The sequence below is a fragment of the Perognathus longimembris genome, chromosome 16 (assembly GCF_023159225.1).
Source record: "Perognathus longimembris pacificus isolate PPM17 chromosome 16, ASM2315922v1, whole genome shotgun sequence".
Classification (NCBI taxonomy): Eukaryota; Metazoa; Chordata; class Mammalia; order Rodentia; family Heteromyidae; genus Perognathus; species Perognathus longimembris.
In genome coordinates this window covers 55,595,079-55,621,952 of record NC_063176.1, presented here as the reverse complement: position 1 = coordinate 55,621,952, position 26,874 = coordinate 55,595,079, and the positions used below count along the sequence as shown (strand labels likewise).

The window sequence follows — 26,874 nt, the reverse complement described above, 5'->3', positions numbered from 1 at the left end:
CCAGGAGAGGAGCTGGTCGAGTGAATACCGAGGTTGTCGTGAAGACAAGTACCACGCACATACCCCACGGGCCACCGCGTAGAGGGGAGCCGCGGAAGCCTTCTCCACCGAACGCACCAAGCCAGAAAGGCTCGGCCTTTCTCGTCTCGGAGCACGCCCCAGTCAGCGTGCGCGGGGAAGGACGTTCCAGGCTCTCACACAAGATGGCCGGCGCCTGCTCTTCCTCGCCGTGAGCAGAGGACGCTTCCCTCCCGGGAGAGAGAACTACCACCGCAGAGGAGGCTAGGCCGGTGGGGGGCTGGGCTCCGGCTTCACCCCGGCACCCTTCCCCAGAGCCAGGCCGGGGGAGGAGGCGGGTTCCCGCCCAGCGGTGACCACAGTTACCAACCACCACGTTTATGTTCTATACGGCATTCAAGCGGAGAGTGCTACGGTTCCCAACACAGACACAGGACTGAGGGTGCAAGGAGATGAAAACAATAACTCAGTGTGCCTTGCACGCACGTATCAAATGGTGACACGGTGATCACAATTATTATGTTCATTAAAAATGAAAGAGACACAAAGAGACAGCAAAGTAATATACACTCAAAGGCTAGCCGTCTGCAGAATAACAATAAAAATGGACCCCTTCACAACAACCCTTCCCCAAACAACAAACCCACTCGGGATGAGCTCCATCAACCTTTGGTGCACAAGTTTAACCACCCACTGCACTCCAGCCCCGGGAAGAGGCACTTGACATTTTCCAGACCTTCTTAGCATCCAAGGGGCACTGAAGAAGAGAAGACTCTTCTGGTCCGAGCCAGGGTGGTGAAGAGCCTGGGCTTTGGAGGTAGAAGCCCCCAGGCTCAACGCTGGCCGCTCCACTGTGTGACACTGAGTAACATGCGGGGCTTCTCTGAGCCGCCATCTCCTCCTCGGTGACCGAAGCCCCTGGCTACCTTCCTGTCCGGGAGCATTCCACGGGGCGCCCGGCCTTTCAAAGCATCCGGACCCACGGGCCCGGGGGGGGGGGGGGGGCCAACGGCTGGCCCGAGGCCGCGGCTCACAGCTGGTGACAGAGACGGCACCTCTCCCGCAGAGGGCCAGACTCCACAGTCTGTCCCTTCTGCAGCTCGGGGGGCACAGCGTTCATGATGACGACTGTCAACCGCCAGTGACACCCCGGGGGCCTCCCTCCCCCTCCCCTCCACACGACCCGCTGAGGATGCACCTGCTCTCGTCCAGCTGACTCACAGAGACCCAAGGCCTGGCGTGGCGAGAGCCCAGCAGCCGGGAGTGCCAACCAAGGCCGGGCCCCGTGCAGAGGCCCTGCCGTTCCGCCACGCTTCCTTCCGAAGGGCCCCTTTCCTCGGGCCTCGCCACACCTCGCGACTTTTCCACACTGGGAACCTGCATTTGCACGTCGGGGACTCGATGCTCTTCTTCTCTGGGAGGCGGCCGCTGTGTGGGGCGGGTGTGCCGGGCTGTGGGCGGGACGCTGCCGCTTTGCTTCCCAGGGCAACAGAGCAGCGGTGAGCCCGATGCGGGCCAGCCTAAACCAGGCGGGTGGTCTCTAGAAACACACCAGTTTGACCTCAGTTCCTGTGTCCACGACCTGGAACCTTCTGTCCCAGAGAGGCAGTGCACGACATCCTGATTTTCTTTCTTTTTCACCTTGCCACGTTGGGGCAAGTCGGTAAAATACCCGGCCTACTGGGAAGTGTGTTGGATGGGGGTCGTGCACGCTTCCTGGGCCCTCGGGGCTCTGGTCACGAACCATGGCGGGGGGGGGGGGGGTGGTCCTCAGCCAGACGTAGGTGCCCAGAAAGAACGCAATGGACAGGAGCTCATGGTGTTTACAACGGCACCAACAGCAATTCAGCTTGTTGTAAAAACCAGGCAGAGAGCAATCCAGTGAATCACCTGCCGTAAGATTGATTCTCAGAAGCCAGGAACCGGTGGCTTACACCAGTAATCCTAGCTGGGAAGCCGAGATCGGGAGGTAAGGTCCATGGCAGCCCAGGCTGAAAGGTCCACGAGACCCCATCTGAATGGGAAGGTGCTAGGCATGGCGCACTACTACCATTCCAGAGAGGACCGCAAGTGTGAAATAGGAGGACTGCGGTCCAGGTATGTGCCCAGACAGAGAGGAAGACGCTATCTCGGAAATAACCGGTGCAGCCGGGCACCGGGGGCTCATGCCTGTCATCCTCACTACACTGGAGGCTGAGATCTGAGGACTGCAGTTCAAAGCCAGCCCGAGAAGGAAAGTCCATGAGACTCTTATCCCCAATTAGCCACCAAAAAAGCCAGACGTGGAACCGGGGCTCAAGTAGTAGAGTGCTGGCCTTGAGCAGAAGAGTTTAGGGACAGGGCTCAGGCCCCGGGGTCAAACCCCAGGCCGGACACTAAACCAACCAACCAACCAACGAACAGTGCAGCAAGTCTTTAGCAGCCATTTCCACCATGCGGAGCAGGTGATATTTTCCTCCTTTTATCTTCTCCGATTTCTCCCTACTTTAACCCTATCAGGCTAAAATAAATCCTTGCTAAAACTTACAAGAGACCGTGCATGAAAGGGCTGAAGGCATCTCTCAATGGCGGAGTGCCTGCCTGACAAGGACAAAGTTGAAGCGTTAATACCCAAAGTAAGAAAAGACCGGTCCTCTCAAATGTCACACTTAGGAGAGAGGGAAGAGTCCTGGCACTGGGCATGGGGGGGGGGGGTGAACGGATCACCCGGCACGCTCCTTTGCCGCGTCCACAAGTTTGACCTCTGTGCCCCTCTGCCCATCACCTTCAAGGTCACAGTCGAGACTGAGGTCAGCCGTTGCGTGGAGAGGGCGGAAACGGCCCTCCCCCCCGGGGGGCGCGGCCAGCAGGAGGGGGGACCCAGCCTGCGGGACTTGGAAAAAAAAAAAAATCAAAGAAATGTAGACTTTTCCCTGAAGGAGAGTCGCCGATAAGTCACCAAGGAAGAAGAAAATGGTTCCTACTCTGCTTTTAACATGGAGTTGGATCGAGGTTGCTTGTGAGGCTCTGTGCGCACGCGTGGCCCAGGGCGGAGCCGCAGGCCCCCCAGCGACGGGGTCGCCCACCTCGCCCCTACCACGGTGGAAGCCAGCGCGCTGCCACCGACTGAACACCAGGCGGCACTTAAAGGAGGAAAAGCGAACCGTGCAGAGGTCATGGAGAGCAAAACCCCCAGGAGATAAAAGCAAGGAGAGGGGTTTGCCAGGGCTGGGGCCCACATCCCCCCTGAGGGACCTCCCCCAGACCCAGACATGCCCATCAGGACCACCTCATCGACAGTCTCCCCCCTCCCAGTACGACACCCCCCCCCCCCCCCCCGTGGCCCCAGCCTCCACCACGTGGGCCTTCGGGGGGGGAGGGGCATTAGAGCCTGCGATAATGAAACGGCCAGACTCCATCTTCATGATCAGAACCAGGAGGCGTTGAAGCCAGGCGCTGGTGATGGCGCCCAGGAATCCCGGCTACTCAGGAGGCTGAGATCTGGGGATCGTGGTTTGGAGCCAGCCGGGGCAGGAGAGTCTGTGAGGTTCCCATCGGCAATGAACCACCAAAAAAAGAAAGCCGGAAGTAGAGCTGCGACTCAAGTGGTAGAGCACCAGCCTTGAGCACAAATGCTCAGGAACAGCACCGGGGACCCGAGCTCAAGCCTCAGGACCAGAGCACTGAACGTGGAAAAGGCGGCTCCCAGGCCCGACACCCTCCTGTCATGCTAGTGAGTACTCGGGAGGCCGCCATCAGGGAGGTTGTGATTCATGGCCAGCCCGTGTGGAAAGGGAGCTAGTGGCTCCCCGCACCTCAATCCAAAACGCATGGGGTGACCAGCCGTAGAGAGGGCAAGACTCGAAAGCAAACGGGGCCGGGGCGTGCGCGGCTCCGCCGTGGAAAGCCCGCCTAGCAAACACAAGGCCCCCGAGTTCAAACACTAGTCCCCCAGGGCAGAAGTGGGCGAGGCCTTCCGGAGGAGCTGCGGGGCAGGGTTTTGTGGTACAGCGAGGAGCTCACCGGACCGGCGGGGAGGACGGGAAGCCCCGGAGGGCGGAGCAGCGGCAGCGGTGCACGCGAGGACTTCGGGAGATGGCGGTCGCTCGAGGGGGCGCTGAGGGCCGGGGGAGGGGCTGCTGGGCGCGGAGTGAGCTGCGAGGCGGGCTGACTTAATAACGTGTTAACACTTAGGCAAATTGGAAAACCAAAGAGAAGCGAAGAAGCAAATTCAATCTGAAGAGGTAAAGAGACGTCTTATTAAAATCGGCTGCGCTAATGTGAGCCGTCCAGCCCTTGGGAGAGGGGAGGGGGGGCTTTCGCGGGGCGGATTTGCCACGTTAGCGAGATGGGAGGCGTCGTTTTCAAGCCACAGAAGGTGCCGGGCTCACCGGTGCACGCTCACACAGCAACCCATCAGTGCTAATGACGAGCCCTTAATATATGCATCAGCGCAGGTCCCGAGGCCCCTCTTCCATCTACACCTTATTAGGCTTTCCACTTCCTGCGCCCTGTGGCTGGGTGCAGACCTGGCCGCTCGGGCTGTTCCTGTGTAAATAAGCAGCCTGCCGCCTTAATTAAAACCACGCGCATTTCATTAGCTGGGCCTGGGGCAGAGGAAGGTAGCTCAAGCCACCGGTCGGCCTGGTGACGTCCCGCAAAGGACGCTGGGAAGTCCGGACTCCCCGGGGACTGACATCAGGGTACAAACCCTGTGCTCATCTGTGGATCATCGGAAATCTTATTACGCCCCCCCCCGCCGCCCCCCGCAGACCTGGGGGTGCAGGCAAGGTGAGGACTTGTCAGAGAGGTGTGGGCTGCTCTTCTCTGAGCCGCTCACGAAAGGCATGATGAGGAAGGAAAGACCGGATAGGCCAGCCCGATGCCAAGATCTGCCACTGACTCCCAAAGGACCAAAGCCACCTCCCCCAGAGCCGCGAGGGCGGTGATCAGACGTGGCACGAAATGCCAGGCTCCCACCGCACGGACCGGCTCCTATGGGGAGGGACCCGGCTCAAAGACGCATTTGACAGTTCTTGTGGCCAGATGCTGGGGGGGGAGGGAGGGGCTCCTACCTACCTGTAATCCTAGCTTCTTAGGAAGGCTAAGGCCTGAGGACTGTGGTTCAAAGCCAGCCCGGGCAGAAAAGTTCGTGAGACTCCTATCTCCAAGTAACTAGCCGAAAGCTGGAAGTGGAGGTGTAGCTCAAGTGGTGGAATGCCAGTTTTACGCCAAAAGAAAGCCAAGTGAGAGCACAAGGCCCTGAGTTCAAGCCCCAATACACACATACACACACACACACACACACACACACACACACACACACACACACACACACGTGTTTGGGTGAAGAGCTCTCAGGCGCCGCCGCTCCTCCTCTCCGGCCGGCGAATCAGCCCGTTAGCACGTCGGGCAGGGGCCTGGAGTGGGCGCGCGGCCTCTCCTGGACTGTGATCTCCCCGTCTACCCTTCCAGCAAGGCTGGGCCGTCAGGTGTGGCTTGCACCGCCCAGCTTTGTCGCGTCGAGCGGCAGGGCTTGACCTCAGGGCCTTAGGCTTGCTAGGTAGCTGCTCCCGTGCTGAGCCACCGTTCCAGCCCGTTTGGGCACTGGTTATCCTGAGACGAGATCTCGCCTTCCGCCCACACGCACCACGGGTGCCCCGTGACCCTGCGTCACACTTCCGGTCGCGGCTGGGGTGGGGAAGCCTGCCGGTGCCCGCCTCCGCAGCTGCTGGGCTTACAGACCGGCCGCGGATTGGCAAACCAAAGGCACGTGCCCTGCTAATGAGGGGGGCCATCGACTCCTGTTGCGGAGTGTGGGTGAAATAATTCAAAAGAGAACTGTCAGGGGAGCTGATCAATGCGGCCTTCGCCCGGGCTGGATGCCGGGAAGCGCGTCACCGGGAAAGAAGGATGAGCAGGTGGAGAGTCACGCTCTCTCCGGGAGCTGCAATCATTCACCCTGGGCGACGACGGGGCAGGAAGCTGACAGAAGATGAAAGCAAGCCAACGAGGTCCGCGTGAATCCAGCAAGGAGGAGCTGTCTAGCGGGGGAGGAGGAGGGGGCAGCACAGAGAAACCAGTGGAGGGGAGGGAGTAGGGGGAGGGTGCACGCTGAGCAGGGCCATGCCCGGTGAAGGAGTTAGGAGGATATTATGAAGCCAGATGACCTTCAAGTCCCAGGTTCAAGTCCCACCTCTTCTACTTACGAGTGGCATGACTCGGGTCACCCACCTGTGAAATGAATACAGTAGAGCAGTGGATGAGTCTATTAAGATGAGAGAAACGACACGCGACACGGATCCAGTGCCAAGTCCACGCGAGTGGCCGTCTCCCCGAAGCCCACGTTTGGACGAGCTGGGGCCAGGCAAGCGAGGAGCTGCTCCAAGTGCAGCCATCACGGAGGAAGAGGCCCGGCTCCTGCCCGGGACAGAAGGGGTGGCAAGTGGAGACGCCACGCGTCAGCTACGCATCCATTCCTCTAGCATCATCTGCCTGTCGTTTATCGTTCTTGTATATTCTTATAGATTCGTCGCCCATCTATCACATGTATTCATCTACAACATACGCGCACATACCTGTACATATATATATATATATGCTCTTTTAGTAAGCAGTATTATCGCTCACAGAGAACACAGTTTCGCATCTCTCCTTTCTATTCATTCTCAACACACACCAGCACGGGGTTGTGACTACGCGCTAACTCCTTCCCGGCTTAGAATGGGAATTCCGTGTCGTTAAGAGAGTGCAGAGACCCGTCTGCTTCACCCAGCGCTCCGTGTGAGCCTGCCGGTCCCAGAACCCACCAACTCCTCGTGGGAACATACTGCGGCGGCGCAGACGCGCGTGCGGTCCCTGGGCCCGCTCCTGACCCTCTGGGAGGAGCGAGGAGGCACAGCCCGAGGCACCCAGATGACAGGGCGAGCGTTACACGGCTGCTCCCCGGGGAAGGCACCCGGCCACTGACAACCACCGAGGAGACCCTGTGCTCCCAGACTACGCATCTGGAAGGGTTAAACGCACCCTGACTGTGCATGCATTTTATACCCACCGCAGAAACAATCAATCACGCCAACTATACAAAAACAGAAGGAAGAAAGAAGACACATGGGAAAAGACTGGTCGGCCAGAGCATGCTCTGGGCAGGGTGGGGGCAGGGCAATGGTTGCTGTTCACTGTGCTTTACCTGCGGTCTCTTCTGGCTGGACACTCACTTGTAAAGAGTGCTTCCGTCGCGCAATTGCGGCACAAAGGCTCCTTCCCCCGTGATGGGGGTGTCGGGTCACTGCCTGGAAGCACGGAGCGCTGAGCGATACTCCTGGGACTCGGTGGTACCACGTCTGGTTTGCCCCCCACACACACACCTGGAGATGCCCGTCGGGAGGGAGCATGCACCACGCATGCCCTGGTCTCGGCACAATACTTCCTTCCTCTCCGTCCCAAGGCTTAACTGAAGGAGCCAGGGATATGCCGAGATCCCAGCAAGGCTGCCTTGACCTCTGAGAAGGTTCCAGAACCAGCTAGGCTTCCGGACACAGCCCCTCGTCACCCTTTCCACCGCACCATGCTCAGGAGGCCTTTAGACTGGGCTTCCCACATGCCGGATGCTTTCAGACTCCAGAATGCCGAGGAACAGCCCCGCTCTGGGACGTGGGCTCTGCTTCGTACAGGTAATAAACCCACCAATAATTGGGGTGCACCCCTGTCGAGGCTGTCCTGGGTGGACCCCGGTCAAGGTAGAGACTGCAAGCAGGGAATGCCGGCCTGAAGGCTTCCTCAGACGGGCGTCAGGAGGGCGGGATTATTTCAGAAAAAGGAGGTAGCACGTGCAAAGGCCCAGGGACGGACAGCCATCAGCAGGGCAGCCTTTCTAGGATGCACATCGGAAGCAGAAGATAATAGCCTGGGATGAAATGGGGAGAAGGTTCCGGAACGTGGGTGTGTGAGCCAGACTGGGTGTTTTATACCTCCGTGCGGCGTGGAGGGAAACACAGGGTTCCCGTGCCCCCTTTTGTCACCAGCAATATAGGTGGGGCTTTCTGAAAAGCCGGGCTCCCCACAGACCGCTCCACTTAGCACTGTCACAAAATAAAGCCATCTACTTTCCAAATACGCACAGGCCTTCCGCTCTGGCTCATCAGGTAAGGCATAACTACAGTAAACGTGTACCACACACCCAAGTGTTGTTGGTGTTGTTGTTTGTTTTTGTCAATCGTGGGGCTTGACCTCAGGGCCTGAGCACCGTCTCTGAGCTTTTTTCACTCAAGACTAGCGCTCTACCACTTGTGATTTTTCTAGCGGTTAATTGGAGATAATGAGTCTCATGGACCTTCCTGCCTGGGCTGGCTTCGAACTGAGATCCTCAAATTGCAGCCAGCCTCCTGAGTAGCTAGGATCACAGGTGTGAGCCACCGGCGCCCAGCCCTCGAAAGCTTCCATCAGAAAACGTACAGTACAGAGTACTCAAGGGCGCGCGAGCCTGGGACACGGTTCTTCTCCGTACACGGCGGGCGCCCCTCCCCAAAGGCGAGGGGGCCTGGACCGCCGGGCAGGAAGGGGAGAGGGTGGCACTCACCACAGATTGACCAGGAAGGGATGCTCCAGCCCTTGCATGATCTGCAGCTCCCGGAACACGTTCCGCACCTCATCCCTCTCGATGCACTTCTGCTTGTTCATGTACTTCATGGCGTACATCTTCTTCGTGTCCCGCTTCTGCACGATGCATACCTGGGCGACAGCCGGAGGAGAGAGCGTTCAGAGAGGAGGAAGTCCAGCCCTCGCGTCGGGGGCGGGGGGGGGGGGGGGACGGGACTCTGTTCTGACCGCTGCACACGCGGGAACGGGGATGGAGCCGTCCTGTCCTGTCCTCTGGGGGTCACAGCAAAGGCACCCGGCGGAGCAAGACCCTGGGACGTGTGTGCATGTGTGTGCCCCGGACGGTGCTCTGGATGCGAGGTCCGGCGCGCTCCACACCCTGCAATGCCCAGGCTGAGGCTACCGTCTGCAGTGCTCAGGTAAAGAGGTAAAGAGTCCCCCGTCGGTCCACACAGGGCACCGGTTCACCTCAGCTCAGAGGTGGCTGAGGAATTGCAGGAGATTCTTTAAAATGAATTCCGGCTTCCCGGGAGAGTTGAAGATGACACACCACCAGCGCTTACAAGTTTGGCTTTTCAGACACACACACACACACACACACAAAAAAAAAAAAGGATGTTGGACAGAGCTGGGAAGTTTCGATTTGTTTAAAGAGGCCGGGGCGGGGGGGAGAGTGAGGTAGGGGAGGGATGGCTGGGGAGGGGGCACCTGACCCACCAATCAGCACTGTGGGCCTGGCCACGTGAACTGAGGGCCCCCGGACTCCTGGGTATCTGTGAACAGTGTTTCCCCCACTGGCCTCGTCAATGAGGTCTTCCGTTCCGCACTGCGCAACACAACTCCTCTGATAACAGAATTCCCAGGTGACTCCCGGCTCGTCAATACCACTTGGGCTCTGGTCAGCGAAGTGATCAAGGATTGGCCTCAAGTGATCCACTCCTTCAGGGAACTATTTCACTGGACACATGCCCGAGTATCTGCCACGGGCTAGGGCCCGCGTGAGCCCTGAGGATGTCACACCGTCCAAGGGCTCAGACCGGAAAGGAGAATAAAACCCTAGTCCCTTGCTGGGAGGCACAATTCCCTGCCTCCCTCCGTCAGCTTCCGGATCCTTCTAGGGGTGTCCTGCGACGAGGCGAGGGAGCTCCTCTGCAGACCCTGACCTCAGGCCGCACCTCCCAGGGCCAGAGGCGAGGCCTGCGACACAGGCCCGGCTGTGGGGGATGAGCACGTGCGCGCGCACACACATACGCGCACACACACACACACACACACACGCACACTGCACCTTCCAGAGCCACCGTGGCATCGGGAGGGAGCCGTGTCCGTCTGGAGACGAGGCCCAGGCCCAGGGGCCCCCATGCCCCATCCACTCTGGGGTGGGGGAGGGTGGACGCTGGCAGATGGGCAAGGCCCCTCTGGCTGGTGACTGGCCGCCACTGGGGGAAGAGGAGGGAAATGCAAATGAGCCGGCCAGGAGGCCCCTCCCCTCAGCCGGCCCAGGCCCAGGGACGCCTGAAGGCCCCAGGAGCCGGCCGCACAGGACCGGAATCGGGGTGAAGCGAGTGAACATGCCATTGAGGAGACACGCCCTCCACCCTCCATAAAGATGTCTGAAGGAAAACGAAGGCTGTTCCCCACCCCCTCTGCCCCCACCCCACTGTCACCTTGAGGTATTCTAAAAATCTTTCTGCCCGAAGCCTGGCAGCTCACTCGGGCCTCAGAGACGTCAGGCAACTTGACCAGCGGCGCCTGGCCGAGCGGGCTCTCCAGGCCGAGTTCACCGACTTTTCTGCTGCCAGCTAATTGACTGGCGCGGTTTCCTAAAACGAGCAACCGCATCCCGGGCCCTGCTCTTATCTGGCAGACGCGGCGCCCGGCGCTGGGTGGACGCAGGCTGCCCCGTGGCCATGGCTGCCTGCGGTGGCCTCTCTGCATTTCCTCCTGCTCTCCTTTATCTCTGCCACGTCCTCTCCGTGTGATCGTCAAGCGAGGTTCCCTTCTCAGCGGTGCAGTCCGCGTGTAAACGTCTCAGCGGGTCGCGGTTGCTCTTGGCAGCCTTTGCTCCCAGCAAACCACCGGCTTGATGGCACCCCGCCCCGCTGAGCCTGCTTGCCACACACAGAGAGACCTAGAAAAACAGGGCCGCCGAGCACTTGTCCATAAATGTCTACTAGGCAACCAGTCCTGCCGGGCTCCCCGCTGTGCGCCACCATCTTGGAGGCACAGTCACCGAAAAGATGAAAACAATTCTAGAGTTGCACATGTTTTGTTTTTGTGGTGCCGGTCCTGGGGCTCGAAGCCAGAGCCCGGACGCCGTCCCTTAGCTTTTCCCTGGTCGTCTGAACACGTGAGCTACAGCTGCTCTTCCGGCTTCTTGGTAGTTAGTTGGAGGTAAGAGTCTCGTGGACATTCCTGCCCGGGCTGGCTTTGAACCTCAGTCCTCAGATCTCCGCCTCAGGAGATGACAGACACGAGCCACCAGTGCCCAGATTAAAGGAATGCATCTCGAAGGGGAAACACACACTGGTAAGCCGAATGGTTTTGAACATGCAAACTGACAAGCACGTACGTAAACCCTCATCCCGGTTTCACCCCTACACAGCCTGTGGCATTCTGGGAACTCAGCTGGACCGTCTGCTTTGAAAGATGTTTTCACGGTGGATTTGCATGTGGCCTGGCCGTGGGGAGGGAGGCGCCCGGTCGGATGCCTGGGTACGGAAATGGCGGTCACCCTGCAGCACAGGCTCCGTGCTAATCCAGAATCTTCCGCCCAGGGACATCAAGAGCCATTATCCCAGAGCACCTGCTGCTTTGTGCTAGCGTATAGGCAGGCTGCCCCCCCGGCTATTCTGTGAATGTTAATGAACTCCATGCTTATTTGGCTCCCATCCTGCAGGCGTTTAAGCTGAGAGTCTGCTTGCCAGTCAAGAAAGACACCCCAGCTGGGCGCGGGTGGCTCACGCCTGCAATCCCGAAAGCTCCTCAGTAAGCTGAGCCTAGAAGGGCTGGTGTTCAAGACCAGCCTTGGCAAAGAGCGCTCTGGAGATCCTAGCTTGACAACAACAGAAAAAAAAAAACAAAGAAGAGTGGAGACGCGGACGCAGCGGTAGAACCTAGGGGCCCGCCCAGCCTGGGAGGAGGAGCCGGCAGGTGGAGGGCGGGCCTAGCAGGTGGGGGTGGGGCCAGAGGGACAGGGTCCGGGGAGACTGGGGGGGGGGGCCTCAGGCGGGCCACTGCGGATGGGTGTTCAGGATCAGGACAGTGAGAGAAATGAGCCCCCCGGCTTTAGCCCAGCCCTAGCTGCTCAGCTACCTTGACCTGCCGATGCATTGTGGGAGGACCCGTCCGCGTGCGCGGATTCGCTTCTGTGGTAGCCATTCGTTTGCATCACACGTGACTTATGCCTGTGTGCATATACCACCGTGTGCGTGAGTACACACTCACCCCGTGAGCAGGTGCACCTGGGTGTACATCCACACTGCATACACGGATCTGCCTGGCTCGGTGGCTCCGCGGGCGCCAGGCTTTGAACTCAGACAATGACACCCCAGTGCCATGTATCCAGGCCCCATCCCAAACGACAATACTGGTACCTTGAGAGGCGGGGCCTGGCGGGGGAGGCCCCGGGGGTCACTGTTCCCGCAGGGGGGGGCTGTGCGGACACTCTCCTCTCCACCTCCCTGTTGCCTGGCTTGAGATGTGGCTCTTCGCGCTGACGACAACCTCTCTGGCCCTTCATCGCTATCCTCACCCGAAACAATGGGCTACCTGAACTTGGACTTGAGGTGGCAGATCTGTAAGCTTAACAGACCCTCCGGGTTTAGGTATATTGTAGTCAGAAGCGGCTCTACCGTGTGTGTGCTCGTGGGTGAACACACGCACATGTAGTCTGGACGTGTATGCACCTATGTATGTAACCAGGTGCGTGTGTGCGCATGGAGGTGTGTACGTGTGCGGAGAGTGGGCCTCACCCACAGGGCTACGTCTCCACCCACCTCTGAAACCTGTTTTAGTCTTTGCTTTAACCATCGGTCTTCCTTGCTACAGAGAAACCTCCGCCTTTCTCAATTGTGAGGAAAACGGCCGCCCCCAAAGGCAGGCCTGTTTTCCGATGATACCTGACACAGGTGGAGAAGTGCCTCGTCGTCACCTCCGCGCCCGTGGCAGGGCTCCACGGTGGTTCTCCATCCCTTCCCAGATGGGAAACCAAACCTGGAGGGCTCGGTGTGCCGCCTGGGTCCCGCAACCAGTGAGGATCGGAATGGGCCTCAGTCTCAGATCCGACGCATCTCCGCGGAACATATCTAATCGGCTAGGCCTCAACTACCCCAGAACTCGGTCACAAGTGGCTTCGAAAACCCAGACGGGAGCCCAGGGCTCACACCTGTCATCCTAGCTACTCAGGAGGTTGAGACCTGAGGATCACAGTTCAAAGCCAGCCCCGGCAGGAAAGTCTGTGAGCCTCTTATCTCCAATTAAACACCAAAAGAGCTGGAAGTGGTGCTGTGGCTCAAGTGGTAGAGCACCAGCCTTGAGCAAAACACCTCAAGGACAGTGCCCAGACCAAGACCAACAACAAGCCTCAGTGAATTCTCACTAAACTCAGTAGAATACCTCTTGACTCTGGTGCTAGCTAGAAGACTCCGGCCTCGAAGCCTGAGAGTAAAATGAGATTGCCTGGGATTCACATGTGTTGTGAACCAGGGATGTGGTCAGAGCTCAGGAAATGTCTTTCCTGAAACCTCTTCACAAGTGCCCGCTATCAAGTCTGCTTCTGGTTTCTTCTTCCTGCGATACCAGCCCACCTCCATTCTAGTTTATAATGGCCATGTAGACTAGACTCCGCCCGCATGTGCCACGAAAATCAATGATTATTTGCTACTTTCACCAGAACAAAGCTGTACTTTGTTCTCTTAAAGTTAAACGGATTCACCCTAAATACCGGTTATTGGCGTGCACTCTACGTGAATGTATACGTCATTCTGAAGGATCTGCTACAACTTCCCTGACTTACACATTGATCTTGGAAAGCTCGGTTGGACTTTTCAAAAGGCGAAGTTGGTTTTAGGGCAGTCGATGCGATGCGGAAGCTGACGGGCTCTGCAGCCAAATAGCCTCTCAAGTGGAGAAGAGAACTAGGCCTTTTCAGTGGGCGGTGCAGGCCAAGGCCTCCTGAGGAGGCCCAGAGAGGTTGGGTTCCAAACTGTCAGGGGGTGTCGGTTACAAGTGTCACTTCAAGTCTCCACAGAGCCATGAAATCTCAACGCTCGTACAAGAAACCACACAGTGCAAAGATCTCATAGATGGTTAAATCTATGGCTACCGGTTGCTGCTCAGTTAGGCCACTGTCCATCATTGCAAGGGAAAAACCCCCAATGGTAGAGGTTGGGGGAGGGGAATAAACTCTATCCATTACCGGCTGACCCCTAAAGATCACAAGGACAGAGCCGATGGGAATAATTCCAGTCAAGAAAACAAGGTGGACTGGGCTTGGTGCGGCTTCCCAAAGACAAACCGTGCACAAAACCAAGGCCTGACCAAGACAGAATGCGCACGCAGTATAGGCCTAACCGAGTTGACAGTCACCAATCAGATGTTTTGACCACATTCACCACGTCCATGATGCAGCCTGAAAATACCTGACGTGTACGGGATCAGGGAAATGTGACCCATTCGCCGGGGGACAGGTAACCATCAACAGGGTGAGTCTTGGGATAACTCCTATTGGAGTCAGCCTGAGGGGCACAGAGGCAGCAGTTACAATGAAGCTGCCTGGTGTAAATGATGGAAATAAGTGAGAACCTAGGACATCTCCGTAGCAAGAGGAAAGTATTCTCAAAGATCAAGAAGTTCACCCCAATGTAGCAAACCTATTTTTTTGGGGGGGGGGCCAGTCCTGGGCCTTGGACTCAGGGCCTGAGCACTGTCCCTGGCTTCTTTTTGCTCAAGGCTAGCACTCTACCTCTTGAGCCATGGCGCCACTTCCCACTTTTTCTGTTTATGTGGTGCTGAGGAATCGAACCCAGGCCTTCATGCATGCTAGGCAAGCACTCTACCGCTAAGCCACATTCCCAACCCAGTAAGCCTATTTTTAAAAAATAGGAGGGAATAGAAGTGACTTGTTACCTAATTCGTTACCTAATAGAAAAGATTCATCACTAGATGACTTCCCATCCAAAACTATGGAAGATGGCACAAGGGTACAAAATCATTCATGAGAGGGACTAAAGCCAGAAATTGATATCCAACAGAAATAGAAAGGTGAAATAAATACTTTTCAGATAAGATAAATAGAATGACTTAATAGGCAGAAAATTCTTCAGGCTGCATGGAGATCATGCCAGATTCCTTAAAACTAGGATAAATCCCTTTAAAATATCAAGGACTACTTCCTCTGCACATTTTCAGTATGTATTTCTTTTTACATGCATATGCACTTAGTTTATTTGGCTATGCATTTAAAATTTCAGAAGCTGAGGTATTTGACTACACTGTAAAGGCTATCAGTGGTAAACAGACCTCTACAATTGCAGTGGTTCGGTATTTTATGTGAAATGTCACTTAGCAGAGTGTGAAATTATATATATATATATATATATATATATATATATATATATATGGCACACACAATCCCTAGAGCAACTATTTAAAATCATAATATAGAAAAGTATAGTCATGACATCAACAAAAAAAAAATGGAAGTGGTCCCAGATACTCAACCCAAAGAATATAAAAAAGGAGAAACAGAACAAAAAGAAGGGGCGTGGGGACAGAGGTCAGCAATAGACTGCTGCTATACGTAAGAGGCCCGGGTTCAATCCTCCAGCACTTAAGAAATGATTAGAAGATTAAGAGGAAAATAAAATCAGGCAAAATCTAAACTAAACCATAGCAACAATCAACTGTTCATTAAACAATTGAGCTAAAAGTCAGACTTTCGGAACAGACTTTTAAAAGGTGAGATGTAACTATGTGCTGACTTCACAATGTTCATGTTAAAGATAAAGAACAGATTAAAAGCAAACGCACAGAAAGGTACACACTGTCACAGGAACAGGAAGCATAGAATGGGACGGCTTAATCTCAGAGAAAATAGGCTTCAACATCCAAAGGGTTAGCCAGGAAACAGAAAGGTATTTATTTCATAATAACTGGACCAAATCATTGTGAGAGGCCATCATAAGCAGAAATGTGTATTATCTAACACATAGAAGAAGCCAACACTGGCAGAATTAAAGAAAGAAGGAACAACTCCATAATCATAGCTGGAGATTACAGACAACTACCTCAGAAATGGACGAAACCATGAGATCTGCAAAGTTGGCAAAGACTCGGGTGATCTTGCCTTAGATTAACTCATTCCTAGCAACCCTGAAACACCCTTTTAGCGAATAAATCTCAATACGTGTAAAGGAAATGAAACAATAGAGTATATTCTGGAAGCACATGGAATAACTTAAAATCAAGAACAATAAGAATCTTGGAAAAAGGGTACTTTGAAATAAAGCAACGCTTGCCTACATCATTTATTGGGTAAAGAAGAACTCACAATTGAAATTAGAAAATACTGTGAACTAAATAATCAAACCCGATTTCAGGTTTTATGGGGTGCAAATAAAATGGCAGAAGCAAACGTATCACTTCAAACACTTATATAAGCCAGGCACTGATGGCTTATATACTCAAGCTTGTCATCCTAGCTACTCAGGAGGCTGCATTTGAGAATTAAGGCTCAGAGCAAGCCAAGGCTGGAAAGCTCATGAGACTCTTCTCTCCAATTCATCACCAAAATGCCGGAAGTGGGGCTGTGGCTCAAGCGGAGGAGCACTAGCCTTGAGCAAGAAAACTTCAGGGACAGGGCACAGGCCCTGAGTTCAAGTCCCAGGACCAGTACAGAAAAAAAACAAAACACCAAAAGGAGTACTACTATGGTGTCATGAAGAGTGAGATCTGGCCTGGGGTCTGACCTACTGGGCCCATAGCCCTCCACACCAGGTCGTAGTTTTCTGGGCTTCACGTTTGCTTCAGTGTTGTCAGGAAGATGGGGCCCGGGGAGGGGCGGGCGGGGGGGGGGGGCAGAGCATGGCCCGACCGAGGACATCAGGAAGTGGGTGGTGGAGGCACGGGGTGCTCTTGCTGCCCCCCCCCCGTATGCCTGCAGTTACACTGGTAGGGTTTGCCCAACTGAGCTAGCCCACTGCCCCTCCTCCAGGGAGAGCGGCCTCCCAACTGCAGCTGGCGTTCCCAGCATCCTTAGCAGCTACGATGGTCACATGACCAATCATAGCCAACGCAACAGGAGGAGTTGGCTTAGGGGGAATCGTAGGAGGGACAGTCACATCAGAGCCCCGAGGGGCAGACGGCAACCTGCTGGGGAAGAATTTGGATCCATGCCGACACCCGTGACCTGCGAGGCGACTGGAGCCAGAGGAGGCCTTGCAATCTGTCTGAGGTCTACCGCATGCTTCCCCTGGACACCGCCGAGAGCCGGGCTCCAGAGCAGCCTTCTCCCCGTATCTCCCCTTCCCCCCCACATAGTCCTCTCCCCGAGGCTGCCAGCGTGGACTTGGACGCACTCCTGTGAGCAGGTTGTGCTACTCCTGCACTCAGCTCCTCGGGGCCTGACCTTGTCCCTCTGACACATGGCCTAGGTCTTTACCACCGCTGACAAGGCCCCCGTGGCCCGAGTCCAGCTGGCTTCCCACCTCCCCTCCTATGGCTCCTGGGTCTGCAAGTTCTGCACGGTACCCGGCGCCTTTCTCCTTGGACTCTGCACCCCGGGGGTTCTTCCCTGGGGAGCTAATGTCCCCTTCCTTCACCCTGCTCGGGAGTCTGCTCCCAGATCATCCCAAAAATGCTGTGTGGGAGGTGAGGTTGCCCGGCAGAACAGCTGTGACGACAGGAACATTCTAGAACCCCAGCTGTCCAGCGCAGCAGCGGCTGGCCATGTGGGCCACTGAGCTAGCGCGACGGGTGGGAACTGAGCCTTCACCACTGTATCCAATGCTAGTTAATTTAAAACTGAATATCCACATGACTCCACATGACTCTCCTCCTGGCACTCAGCTCTAGAAAAACAACCACTTCTTCCTGTGACTCCCCATTCCTTCCCCCAGGACACTTCGAGTACACCCATCACTACCTCGCATGCGCAAGCATGCGGAGTCGGCAGCCGGCTGTTGTCCTTCTTCCTGAATGTCAGTTCTTGGGGAACAGGGGTCTGGTTGCAGGACTACTGATCAACAGAGTCTAGGAGGGCGGCAGGTAATATTCATGGGCTGGGTTAATAAGAGAAGAAGAAGAGGAGGGAGGGGAGGGGAGAATTTGCATCTTTCCTGTTCCTTGGGTCAGATGTCTCGGTTTGCCTCTATTACTTTCAGGTCCTCTGAGCAAGGTGTGCGGTTACTGAATGTGCAGGTCCTCCCTCATCACACAGCCTTGAGTTCAAGGCCCAGCCTCGGTGTCTGCCTGCCTGTGAGTGTGGACAAATGGCTCCCCCCGCCCCGTCCTGCTGACCAGGGTGGTTTTGCCTCTCAGTTCCTTCACCTGTGAAATGGAACTCATTCCAGTCCCTGGAAGATGCGAGAAGACCTCGCATTGCACAGATGCTCAAGGCAACTGCGGGCAAGGGACACGCAAGGGGTTGGCGGGAACAGAGCAGGGCTGGCCCAGGGGCCTTTCGGTTTTTGAGGAGTAAATCTCATCTGCTCACCTGCTCATCATTTTTGATAGTCTTTCACCCACACCGGCCAAGGATCACAAACTTGAACTTGCAAACACCAAATGTCTACACCAAGAAGAGCTGCTGTTCTGTGATGTCTGCTGTTGCCTTATCGCCCCCTCCCCTCGAACTTTCCTCATTTAGATTCTCCAAGGAAGACGTGGCCTTAGCAATCTTGACATAATCACCACCATAATTCATCCAAACCAGGATGCCATGCTAATTCAGTGTTCAGAATAAAATCTTACCGGATCCAAAGAAAACCATTCCGACTTCCGTTCGCATTTCGAATTCGTGACGTTGAAAACTGTCGGCAGGAAACTCCCAGGGCCCAGCAACCCACACCAACGCAGACACGCTAGTGTGCACACACTCTTCAGCAGTGGGAATTATATACTTTTGTGAGGAAACGTGTTTGAAAGCGTCATCATTCTTACCTTCCCAAAACTCCCTTTACCAATGGCCCGCAGAATCTGGAAGTGGTCAAAGTTGACTAGAAAAGAGAAAGAAAGGGAAGAGAAGTCAGGTTTGTCAAACTTGCATTGAGATTTTTTTCTCTTTTTTGGGGGGGGTGGGGAGATGTGCTAGTCCCAGCCTGGGCACTGTCCCTAAGGTGTTTGGCACAAGGCTAGTGCTCTACCACTCGAGCACAGCCCCCACGTTCGACTCTGGGGCTGGTTGATTGGAGATAGGGTCTCAGGAACTTTCCTGCCTGGGCTGCCGCCTTTGGACCTCAGTCCTCAGAACTCAGCCTCCTAAATTGCTAGGGTTACAGGCGTGGGCCCGTGGCACCTGGCTACCGAGATGTGTTCATACTGGGACTAGTCCCCCATTTGTGTATTAGTGCCTATCAACTGTACGAAATGCCGGGTTCCGTGGTGATATTCTCACATGTGCACACGGGACATTTTTAATCATGGTTCCCCCATCACCTCCCCTGGCTCCCCTCCCTCTCCCCACTGGTCTCCTTCACAGTCCTAAGCAGCCCCCTTCTCATTCCAAATCCGAGAGGGGCAAGGGGGCGGGGGATGGGGAAGGAGCGAGGGACAGCCACCAGAGGAGGCCACACCCCGCTCCTTCCTCCAGTCCCTCCCCTGGGGAAGCCGAGAAGATGATCCCGAAGGCAAAGCCCCTGAGGACCCAGGAGCAGACCCACGCAGGGGACGGACGGACAGACACCCCTCCCTTGACGTGAGGAAGCAGGTGGCAGCCCAACCGGAAGCCGGCACAGCTGAGGCTCACCAGAGGGACTGAAGGCGGGGGGGACCCCACGAGCCCGGCTCACTTCTAGCTCTCTTACACTGAGGGAGGAGTCTGGACTCTGCTCCTCCTCCCCCTCCTCCTTCTCCTCCTCATCCTCCTCACCTGGGAAGTAGGTGGATGAGACCTCATGTAGCCTAGGGCAGCTCTCCCCATTGACAGTCCAGGTTAGAGGCTTGTACCAACCCACTAGTAGCCAAGAGGCTTTTCCTCAGTTTCCCCTGGTGTCTTCTTACTCTTACTTTCAAGTAAACTTTGCTTCTGCTACCACTTTTCTGCCCCATAATTCTTTGTCTGATAGAGAAAAGGACCCAGGGCTCCTAAATGCTATCACATCTTAAAAAAGGGACGGGGGTGGGGGGGGGAGAGAACTCCATTCTACTTATGAGAGCAAGCATGCGTGTTTCTCTGAGCCTGTCTTATTTGGTTTAACATGATCATGTGTAAATGGTATTATATACTTCTTTATGGCTGAATAGTCCTGTGTGTGTGTGTGTGTAAACCTATCATATTTTCTTTGCCTACCAAGTCACTGATGACCGCACAGGCTGATTCCATGGTTTGCAGATGTGTGAAGCGCCCCACAATCCCTATGGGCGCCCAGGTATCTCGATCGCCATGCTCACTTTGATTCCTTCAAGTATAGGCCCCAGAATGCTACAGCAAAACCCTAAGGAAGTTTTGCTTCTGCTTTCTTGAGGCTTCCCCATACTGGGGACACTAATTCATGTTCCTGCCGGTGGTGTGCAAGGATTCCACGCCTCAGCCAGCATTCTGACCCGCGTCCGTGACTGCCGTCTGCCTTCTTGGTGACAGCCATTCTGACCGGGGTGAGACGGGATTTCAGTGTCTATGTCATCTACGTTCCTCTGGTGGTAAAGATGGTGGGCAATGTTTTCCCCCCCTCATGCATTTGCTGGCTGTTGCGCTTCTTCTTTTGGAAACTGGCCATTCGCGGCCCGTTTATCGCCCGGACCAGTGGTTATTTTTTGATGGATAACATCTGTTTGCATGTCAGTCCAGAGCTACACCTCAGAGACTGTCCCAAGAGGTCTCTGCCTGCCTCGTCGGCTGCGAGGCTGACGCCCACCCTCTAGCATTGGTCAGGGGCTTCGGGACCACCGTGAACCCCACCGAAGCCACCAGACGTGGGCCGAGCAGCCCCCACATCATGCTCAGCGGTGCCCATCGACTGCCGCGGCTGGCGCCAGGGGCCCAGCTCACCCCCTTTGTCTCAGCCCCACAGTCCCTGCTCCTCCCTGTCCCCCTGCCCGCCCACGCTCACACCGCGCTCCCCCGTGCTCTTCCCTCACCTACACAGGGATGCCCCCCCCCCGTCCCCTCCTGGCTCCCTCCCCCGGGGGACCGCGATCGCACTCCGTCTCTCTCCGGTCGTCTCGGGGCAAAGCGAGCTCTCCCTCCTCGACCCCACTCCTGACGGCAAGAGGTGGGGCTCTTCTCTCGCCTGGTGGATACCCCACGCGGCAGGCTCCCTGGGCTACAGACACAGGTTACTTCCTTCCAGAAGAGCCTGTGCCTGGGAAGTTCTCCAGGCCCTGCACTTGTCAGCCCGCTGCTGCCCCTGTGTCCCCAGAGGCCTGTCATGGGGTACCTCTGCCACATTCGACATGCTGAATAAATCTGCACACATTTGAATCGTTAATGACGCCCACATTTCCCTACCGGAATGGCCCCCATGAGGTCAAGGGCCATGCTTGTTTTTCTCTGTGGTGGCATCCTTAGCACCTAGCATAGTACTCCATACTCAATAAATACCAATTAGCTGACTAGATCTCTATAGTCATAGTGCCTGGTAGATAATAACTGTTCAGCAAATATTATTGAATTAGCTTGAATTACAGCCAGTTCCCAACGACTAGGAAAGACGAGTTTTATTTACAAAGATAAAGTGAATTGATTAGTTCACTGCATCATGGACGACGCAGGCATGAGGGGAAGTCAATGAATACAATTTGTTCCTTGTATATTAACTTATACAGTGACGAGTAATTAAGCTAAGTTATGCCTCTGCCAGGCCGAAGGCAAAATCCAGTAAGTGATCGAATGCCAGGCATGCTTGGAATAGAGAGACAAGGTTAATGGTTAACTTAGCCAAACCTTGCTTCCTTGACCTGGGTGTGTGTGTGTTCAGAGGGAAGAAAAAGGACTTGGCAACTTCACCCTTCTCCACTCCCTGAAGGTCAAGGGGAAACGGGAAGCCGTGCGCAGGGCCCCAAGCTCTGCTTCCGTCCCCAGCAGTCCGCGGGGAAATACAGTCACTTGTCTAATGGACTCCCAGGGCCAGGAGACGAGGCCCGGGCCTGGGAGCATTTGCCACCCGCATTCTGCTGACAGCTCCCTGCACCTCCAAGGCCTTGTGCTGGCCCAAGCGGCGAGGGCCCCCTGCGGTCAGGTCCCCTCTCGAAGGCGGCTCGCTAGTCTGTGATCTAGTCTGCAGATTCACCACCGTCCCCACCAAACCCTTCCTCCTGGCAGCTGATACAGGGGCCTCCGGCCAGGGCTCGGGAAGGCTGGCCCGCCCTAGAGACACGGGCGGAGAGCCCCGAGTGACTTGGCCACCGTCTGTGTGCCCACGGACAAGTCACTGAGCCTCCGCGTGCCCCGGTGGTTCCTCCGGAGCATCTCAGGCTGGTGTCACCTACGCAGCACCTCTAAAGGTGCAGGCTGTCCGTGCCGGGGTGAGGGGCCGTCACCCTCTCTTGGGGGGGGGTCTCCTCCAGGAGAGGGGTTTCCCCGCAACCTTGCCCGGGCAGGAATGGAATGAGTTACCCCGCGGTGGGCAGGAAGGGCGCTGCGCGCGGTCACACTCCGCCTGTCCTCCCCAGGAAACCCATTCCGGGGCGCCCACTCCCCTCCAGCTCTGCCTGGTAGGAGCTTGCCGGGGTCAGCGCCTTGGGGAGCCCCACACTGTGGGCCCAGACTTGTCTACACAGGCAGCGGAGTCGGGCTGACTGCGGGTTTCTTCGTAATTAAGGCTGCCGTGTTCCGAGCGTTCCGTTCATACGTCCCCCTCCAAGAGCTCCCGGGGGGGCCGCGAGGGACGGTGGGAACAGGTGGTTCATTAACACACACGTGCTGAGCTGGCCGCGGCCGGCAGCCCATGGCTGCAAGTCCTGGCTCCCTCGGCGTTGTCCTGAATGAAGCCCATGGAGGAGGCCGCAGTCAGGCCGCCGTGAGCCAAAGACAGGTCCCATTAGTCCCGTACTCGGCCACACTCGGTGGCCTGCCCGGGGCAAGGGGAGAGGGCGGGCTGGATTGGGGGGCGGGGCGTCAGAACCACAAGGATCCCTACTGCCTGGAGCCTTCCTGGCTCCGTGACACCGAGTCCCGTATTCCTCAAAATCCCCCAGACTGGGTAAGATGGCAACTCCAAGTAAATCCCCATGCGGAACTATGAGAGCACAGAGAAACACAACCAGCCAGGGGGGGAATGAGAATGACAGTGGCGGGGAGGGGACCCCAGACACGGAGCCGAAGCGATGACCGTGAGAAGGTGTCACAAAATGAAAGAGGACATCCACAGGAAAATACGCGCGTTCGAATCACACGTGCGCGTGCACACACACACACACACACAACACAGCAAAGGAACTCAGCGTGAAACAGATAAAAATAAATGAATGACAAGGAAACAGTTTGGTTACCAGTAAACTGCAAAACGCACACACCAAAAAGAAACCGTTGAACAGCTACAAGGGAGCCAAAGGAGAACCTATGAACCAACGACTCAAGCTTCAGAAATGGTCCGCGGAAGACGCGAAAAGGGGTTTCAGTAAAGACAGAGAAGCCTTGGTTGGCAGAAATCACAGTGAAATCCTAGTGATGCAAAATAAAATGGAAAGCCTCTTGGGCAGAATAGTCAACGCGGAGGACAAAGTGTCTGGACTTAAGGAACAGCAGAAATAGTGGAAGACAAGACAGAAAAGGGAGCCGAGAGGCGGGCGGGGAGAGGCTCCGCGTGGGGTCCCTGTAGGTGGCGCCCCTGGCTCCGCGCAGACCCCCGTCCGCTTCCCTCACGGCCTGCGCGCCCGCCGCTTCTCCCGGCGGAGGCTGTGGGGAGCCCTGGCTGATTCTGCAAGTCTCCTGTTTGTGATTCATAAAGCTCCCAAGGCTTTCTGCCCCGTCTCTCTCCCGTTACCAGCAAAAAACGCCAAGTGTGGAGTGGTTAGGAAGTCACGTGGCTAACCCACGCCCCACCCGGGGGGGCTGGAGGATCGCCGGGGTGCCGGTGGGAACGCGGACTCCGGGAGGAGAAGGGCGTGGCGCTCGCTGCAGAGAGAGGCTCAGAAGGAAGCTATGGCCTCCTCGAAAGCAGAGACTGGGGCGCGCCTCTCCCCTGTGCACAGTGCCCGGGCTCCCTAGGACGGTGCCAGCAGATGGTCGCAAGCCACTTAAGACCACGGCAATGCACCTTCTCGCTGTTCTAGGAGTCAGAAGCCCAAAGTCTGACTCTGCGTCCGCCTCGGTTCTCTCTTCTCATGAGGACACCAGGGATCTGATGTATGGAGCACCTCAAGTCCAGGATGATTCCTTCTTCAGACCCTCAGTCAACTGCATCCGCAAAGACGCTGCTTTCAAACATGGTCACGCTCGACCCAGGACTGCCGCCCAGGCTCCCAGCGGGAAGAGGGGCTCAGCGGCTGCCACGGGGGAAGGCCTGAGCCCACATTTGGTGGACCTGGGGCTACGCACCCTCGTGCACAGACCCCGGCGCTGAGTCGTAGAAACCAGAGGAGAATCATGGCTAGCCAAGTCTGGGTGAGAAAAGCTTTGGCTTCTCCTTCCCCCAGCCGTGCAATGGAGGACAGGCCCCGTGGGGCGGACATGATGGGGGGCCCCTGGACCTGTAAGGCTCTCCCCATTCTCAAGACCGTGACCCACTGGGAAACATGGACGTGGCTACCAAAGACTGGGTGTCCTCTGACCCCCTGGGAAGGACAGAGAGGAGCATGGGACGCCGGCCTTAAGTTTGGACTCAGCATCTCCCCGATGCTTTTCAACTCAACTACGGAGCGGTTAAATGGGGAGAGGCGACAGGGAGGAGTGGAGAAAATGGCCGTCCCTCCTCCATCTGCACTGGGGACTCCATTGCCCACGCGTGCCCGGTGCAGACACTGAGCCACATGGGTGTCCGTTCTGCCTGAGCTCCCCTTCGTGAGCCCCGCAGGAAGCTGAGCCAGTGGAGAATCGAGTCCACGTGTCAACACACGTGCGCACACTGTGATTTATCTTCCCATCAGCCACAAACAGGCGTCCTCCGTTAACTGCCCCGTGTATGGGGGTCCTAAGACCCTTAAAGGTCCTTGTTGCACGTGCTGGGTATGAACCATGCCAAGGACTTAGACCCAGGGCTCTTGGGAGGGGGGCCTGGGTGAGCCAGGAGCCAGCGTGGGGGCGCCTGGGCCCCTCTGGGGGGAGCTGTGGGTGGAAGGACCAGAGCTGCCGTGAACTGATGACCTGAGTCCCTCAGTTCTCCACCCCTCCCTGTGCGGGGGTCCCCTGCAGTGTGGTTTCAGGGCTCCAGAGGGGGCCGTACATCTCCCACCCGCCCTTCCTCGCCCCCACCATGGCACAGGAGTGGCTCTAACTGAAGAGATGCTAGCTAGCTCAAGGCATCTCCTGGCTTCAGGAAGGACCTGCGCACAGCCCAGAAATCACCGGTGAAGCGATCCAGACCACCCGACCACCAGCCAGTCCCAAGGCGTGACAGAGAGCCCAGCCAAGGCCGGCAGGAGGGCACGAGGGGGCTGGCATGGTGCTCGGTGAGACTCAGATCCAGGCGGCTTACCGCACACGTCGTGGATGACGTCACGGCAGAAGGGAGGGAAGACAGAGGAGGGAGGACAGAGACACAGGATCTGATAGAGTCTGAGTGTCCTGTCTTTCCCATACACTTGTGTGCTGAACCTGTAGCCCCCAGCTGGCGGTGTTATTTGGGGAAGATTCTCCTGTCTTCGGAAGGTGGGGCCTTCCTTCAAGACGCAGGCCACCGGGAGTGTGACTCTGAAGTCACAGCCCATGGCTGCGGTCCCTTCCTTCCTCTCTGCTTCCCGTCCTCCCGGAGGAGAGCAGCCCCTGCCACACACCGACCCCACCGTGACGAGCTGGGGTAGGACCCTCGGAGCCGTCAGTCGGGGCGAGTAATTCATCCCGCGACTTGGGCTGTTTGAGAGACTATTGCCATAGCAACGCGAGAAGCTAAGACACACGGAGACAAGTGGGGTCACTGCTGAGCTAAAAACCTGCCGGTGTGGGTTTTAATGAGGTCTTCGGAACGGTTCAGTCAGCTGGACTGGGAAGTTTTTGGAGATGTGAGGTGGAAAAGCCCTGGAATGCTTTCCGGTAGGTTGACCGGATGATCCCGGGGGAAGCTCAGAGGGCCACAGTGCTGGCAGGAAAGTGCGCAGCAACGTCGTGAGAATGAAGACTCCACCGGGAGCTGAACTAGAGGCCATTCCTGTGACAGCCTGGAAAATGGCTGCGTTCTCGCTTGTCTGCGTTTTGTCCCTGTTCTGAGACTCTGTGAGAGGCTGTGATCCAAGGAATCAGATCAATGCACCTGAGGAGAAGAAAACTTCATGGTAATCTATCGTGCAGGCTGCGTCACGGCTACTGTTGGGGTGCTTCTACCCAGGCTTCCGTTGAGAAATGGGAGCAACATTCAGAGTGGGAAAGTTTGACAAACCTAACAGGCCACACAGAAGATTGTGTAAGGTTGAGGCCAAGCCCAGTGTAACTGCCGAATAGCTTAGGGCCAATAAAAAACACAAATTACGGGAGAGGCCACGATGCCCAACAACCAATGAACGAATAAGGAAAATATGGGATATAAACATACGAGCTATGGAATATCACTTCAGGAGAAATGGATGGGTGTGGAGACCATGTTGAACGAGATAAGCCAGACTCACAAAGTCAAATGTCACAAGTTCTCAGGAACTTGTGGAGTTAAGACCTAAACTGATGGAGGAGAGAGAAGAAGAGGAAGGAGAAGGAGGAGAAGGAGGAGGAGGAGGGGGGGGAGAAGAAGAAGAAGAGGAGGAGGAGGAGGAGGAGGAGGAGGAGGAGGAGGAGGAGGAGGAGGAGGAGGAGGAGGAGGGGGAGAAGAAGAAGAAGAAGAAGAAGAAGAAGAAGAAGAAGAAGAAGAAGAAGAGAGGAGGAGGAGGAGGAGGAGGACGAGGAGGAGGAGGAGGACGAGGAGGAGGAGGAGGAGTTGGAGGAGGAGGAGTTGGAGGAGGAGGAGGACGAGGAATAAGAGGAGGAAGAGGAGGAGA

The 26,874-nt window shown here is 56.3% G+C and overlaps 1 protein-coding gene across 1 annotated transcript in view; it reads right to left on the bottom strand.

Annotated features, from left to right (window-relative positions):
• Nucleotides 1-26,874, bottom strand: part of Stk32b (serine/threonine kinase 32B) — a 119,710-nt gene that overhangs the window by 69,229 nt on the left and 23,607 nt on the right. The window contains exons 2-3 of the mRNA XM_048364216.1: nt 18,757-18,812; nt 8,576-8,727 (exon numbers count right to left, since the gene is read on the bottom strand). Of these exons, the coding sequence (XP_048220173.1) occupies nt 8,576-8,727; nt 18,757-18,812 (208 nt within the window). The remainder of the gene's footprint in view (nt 1-8,575; nt 8,728-18,756; nt 18,813-26,874) is intronic.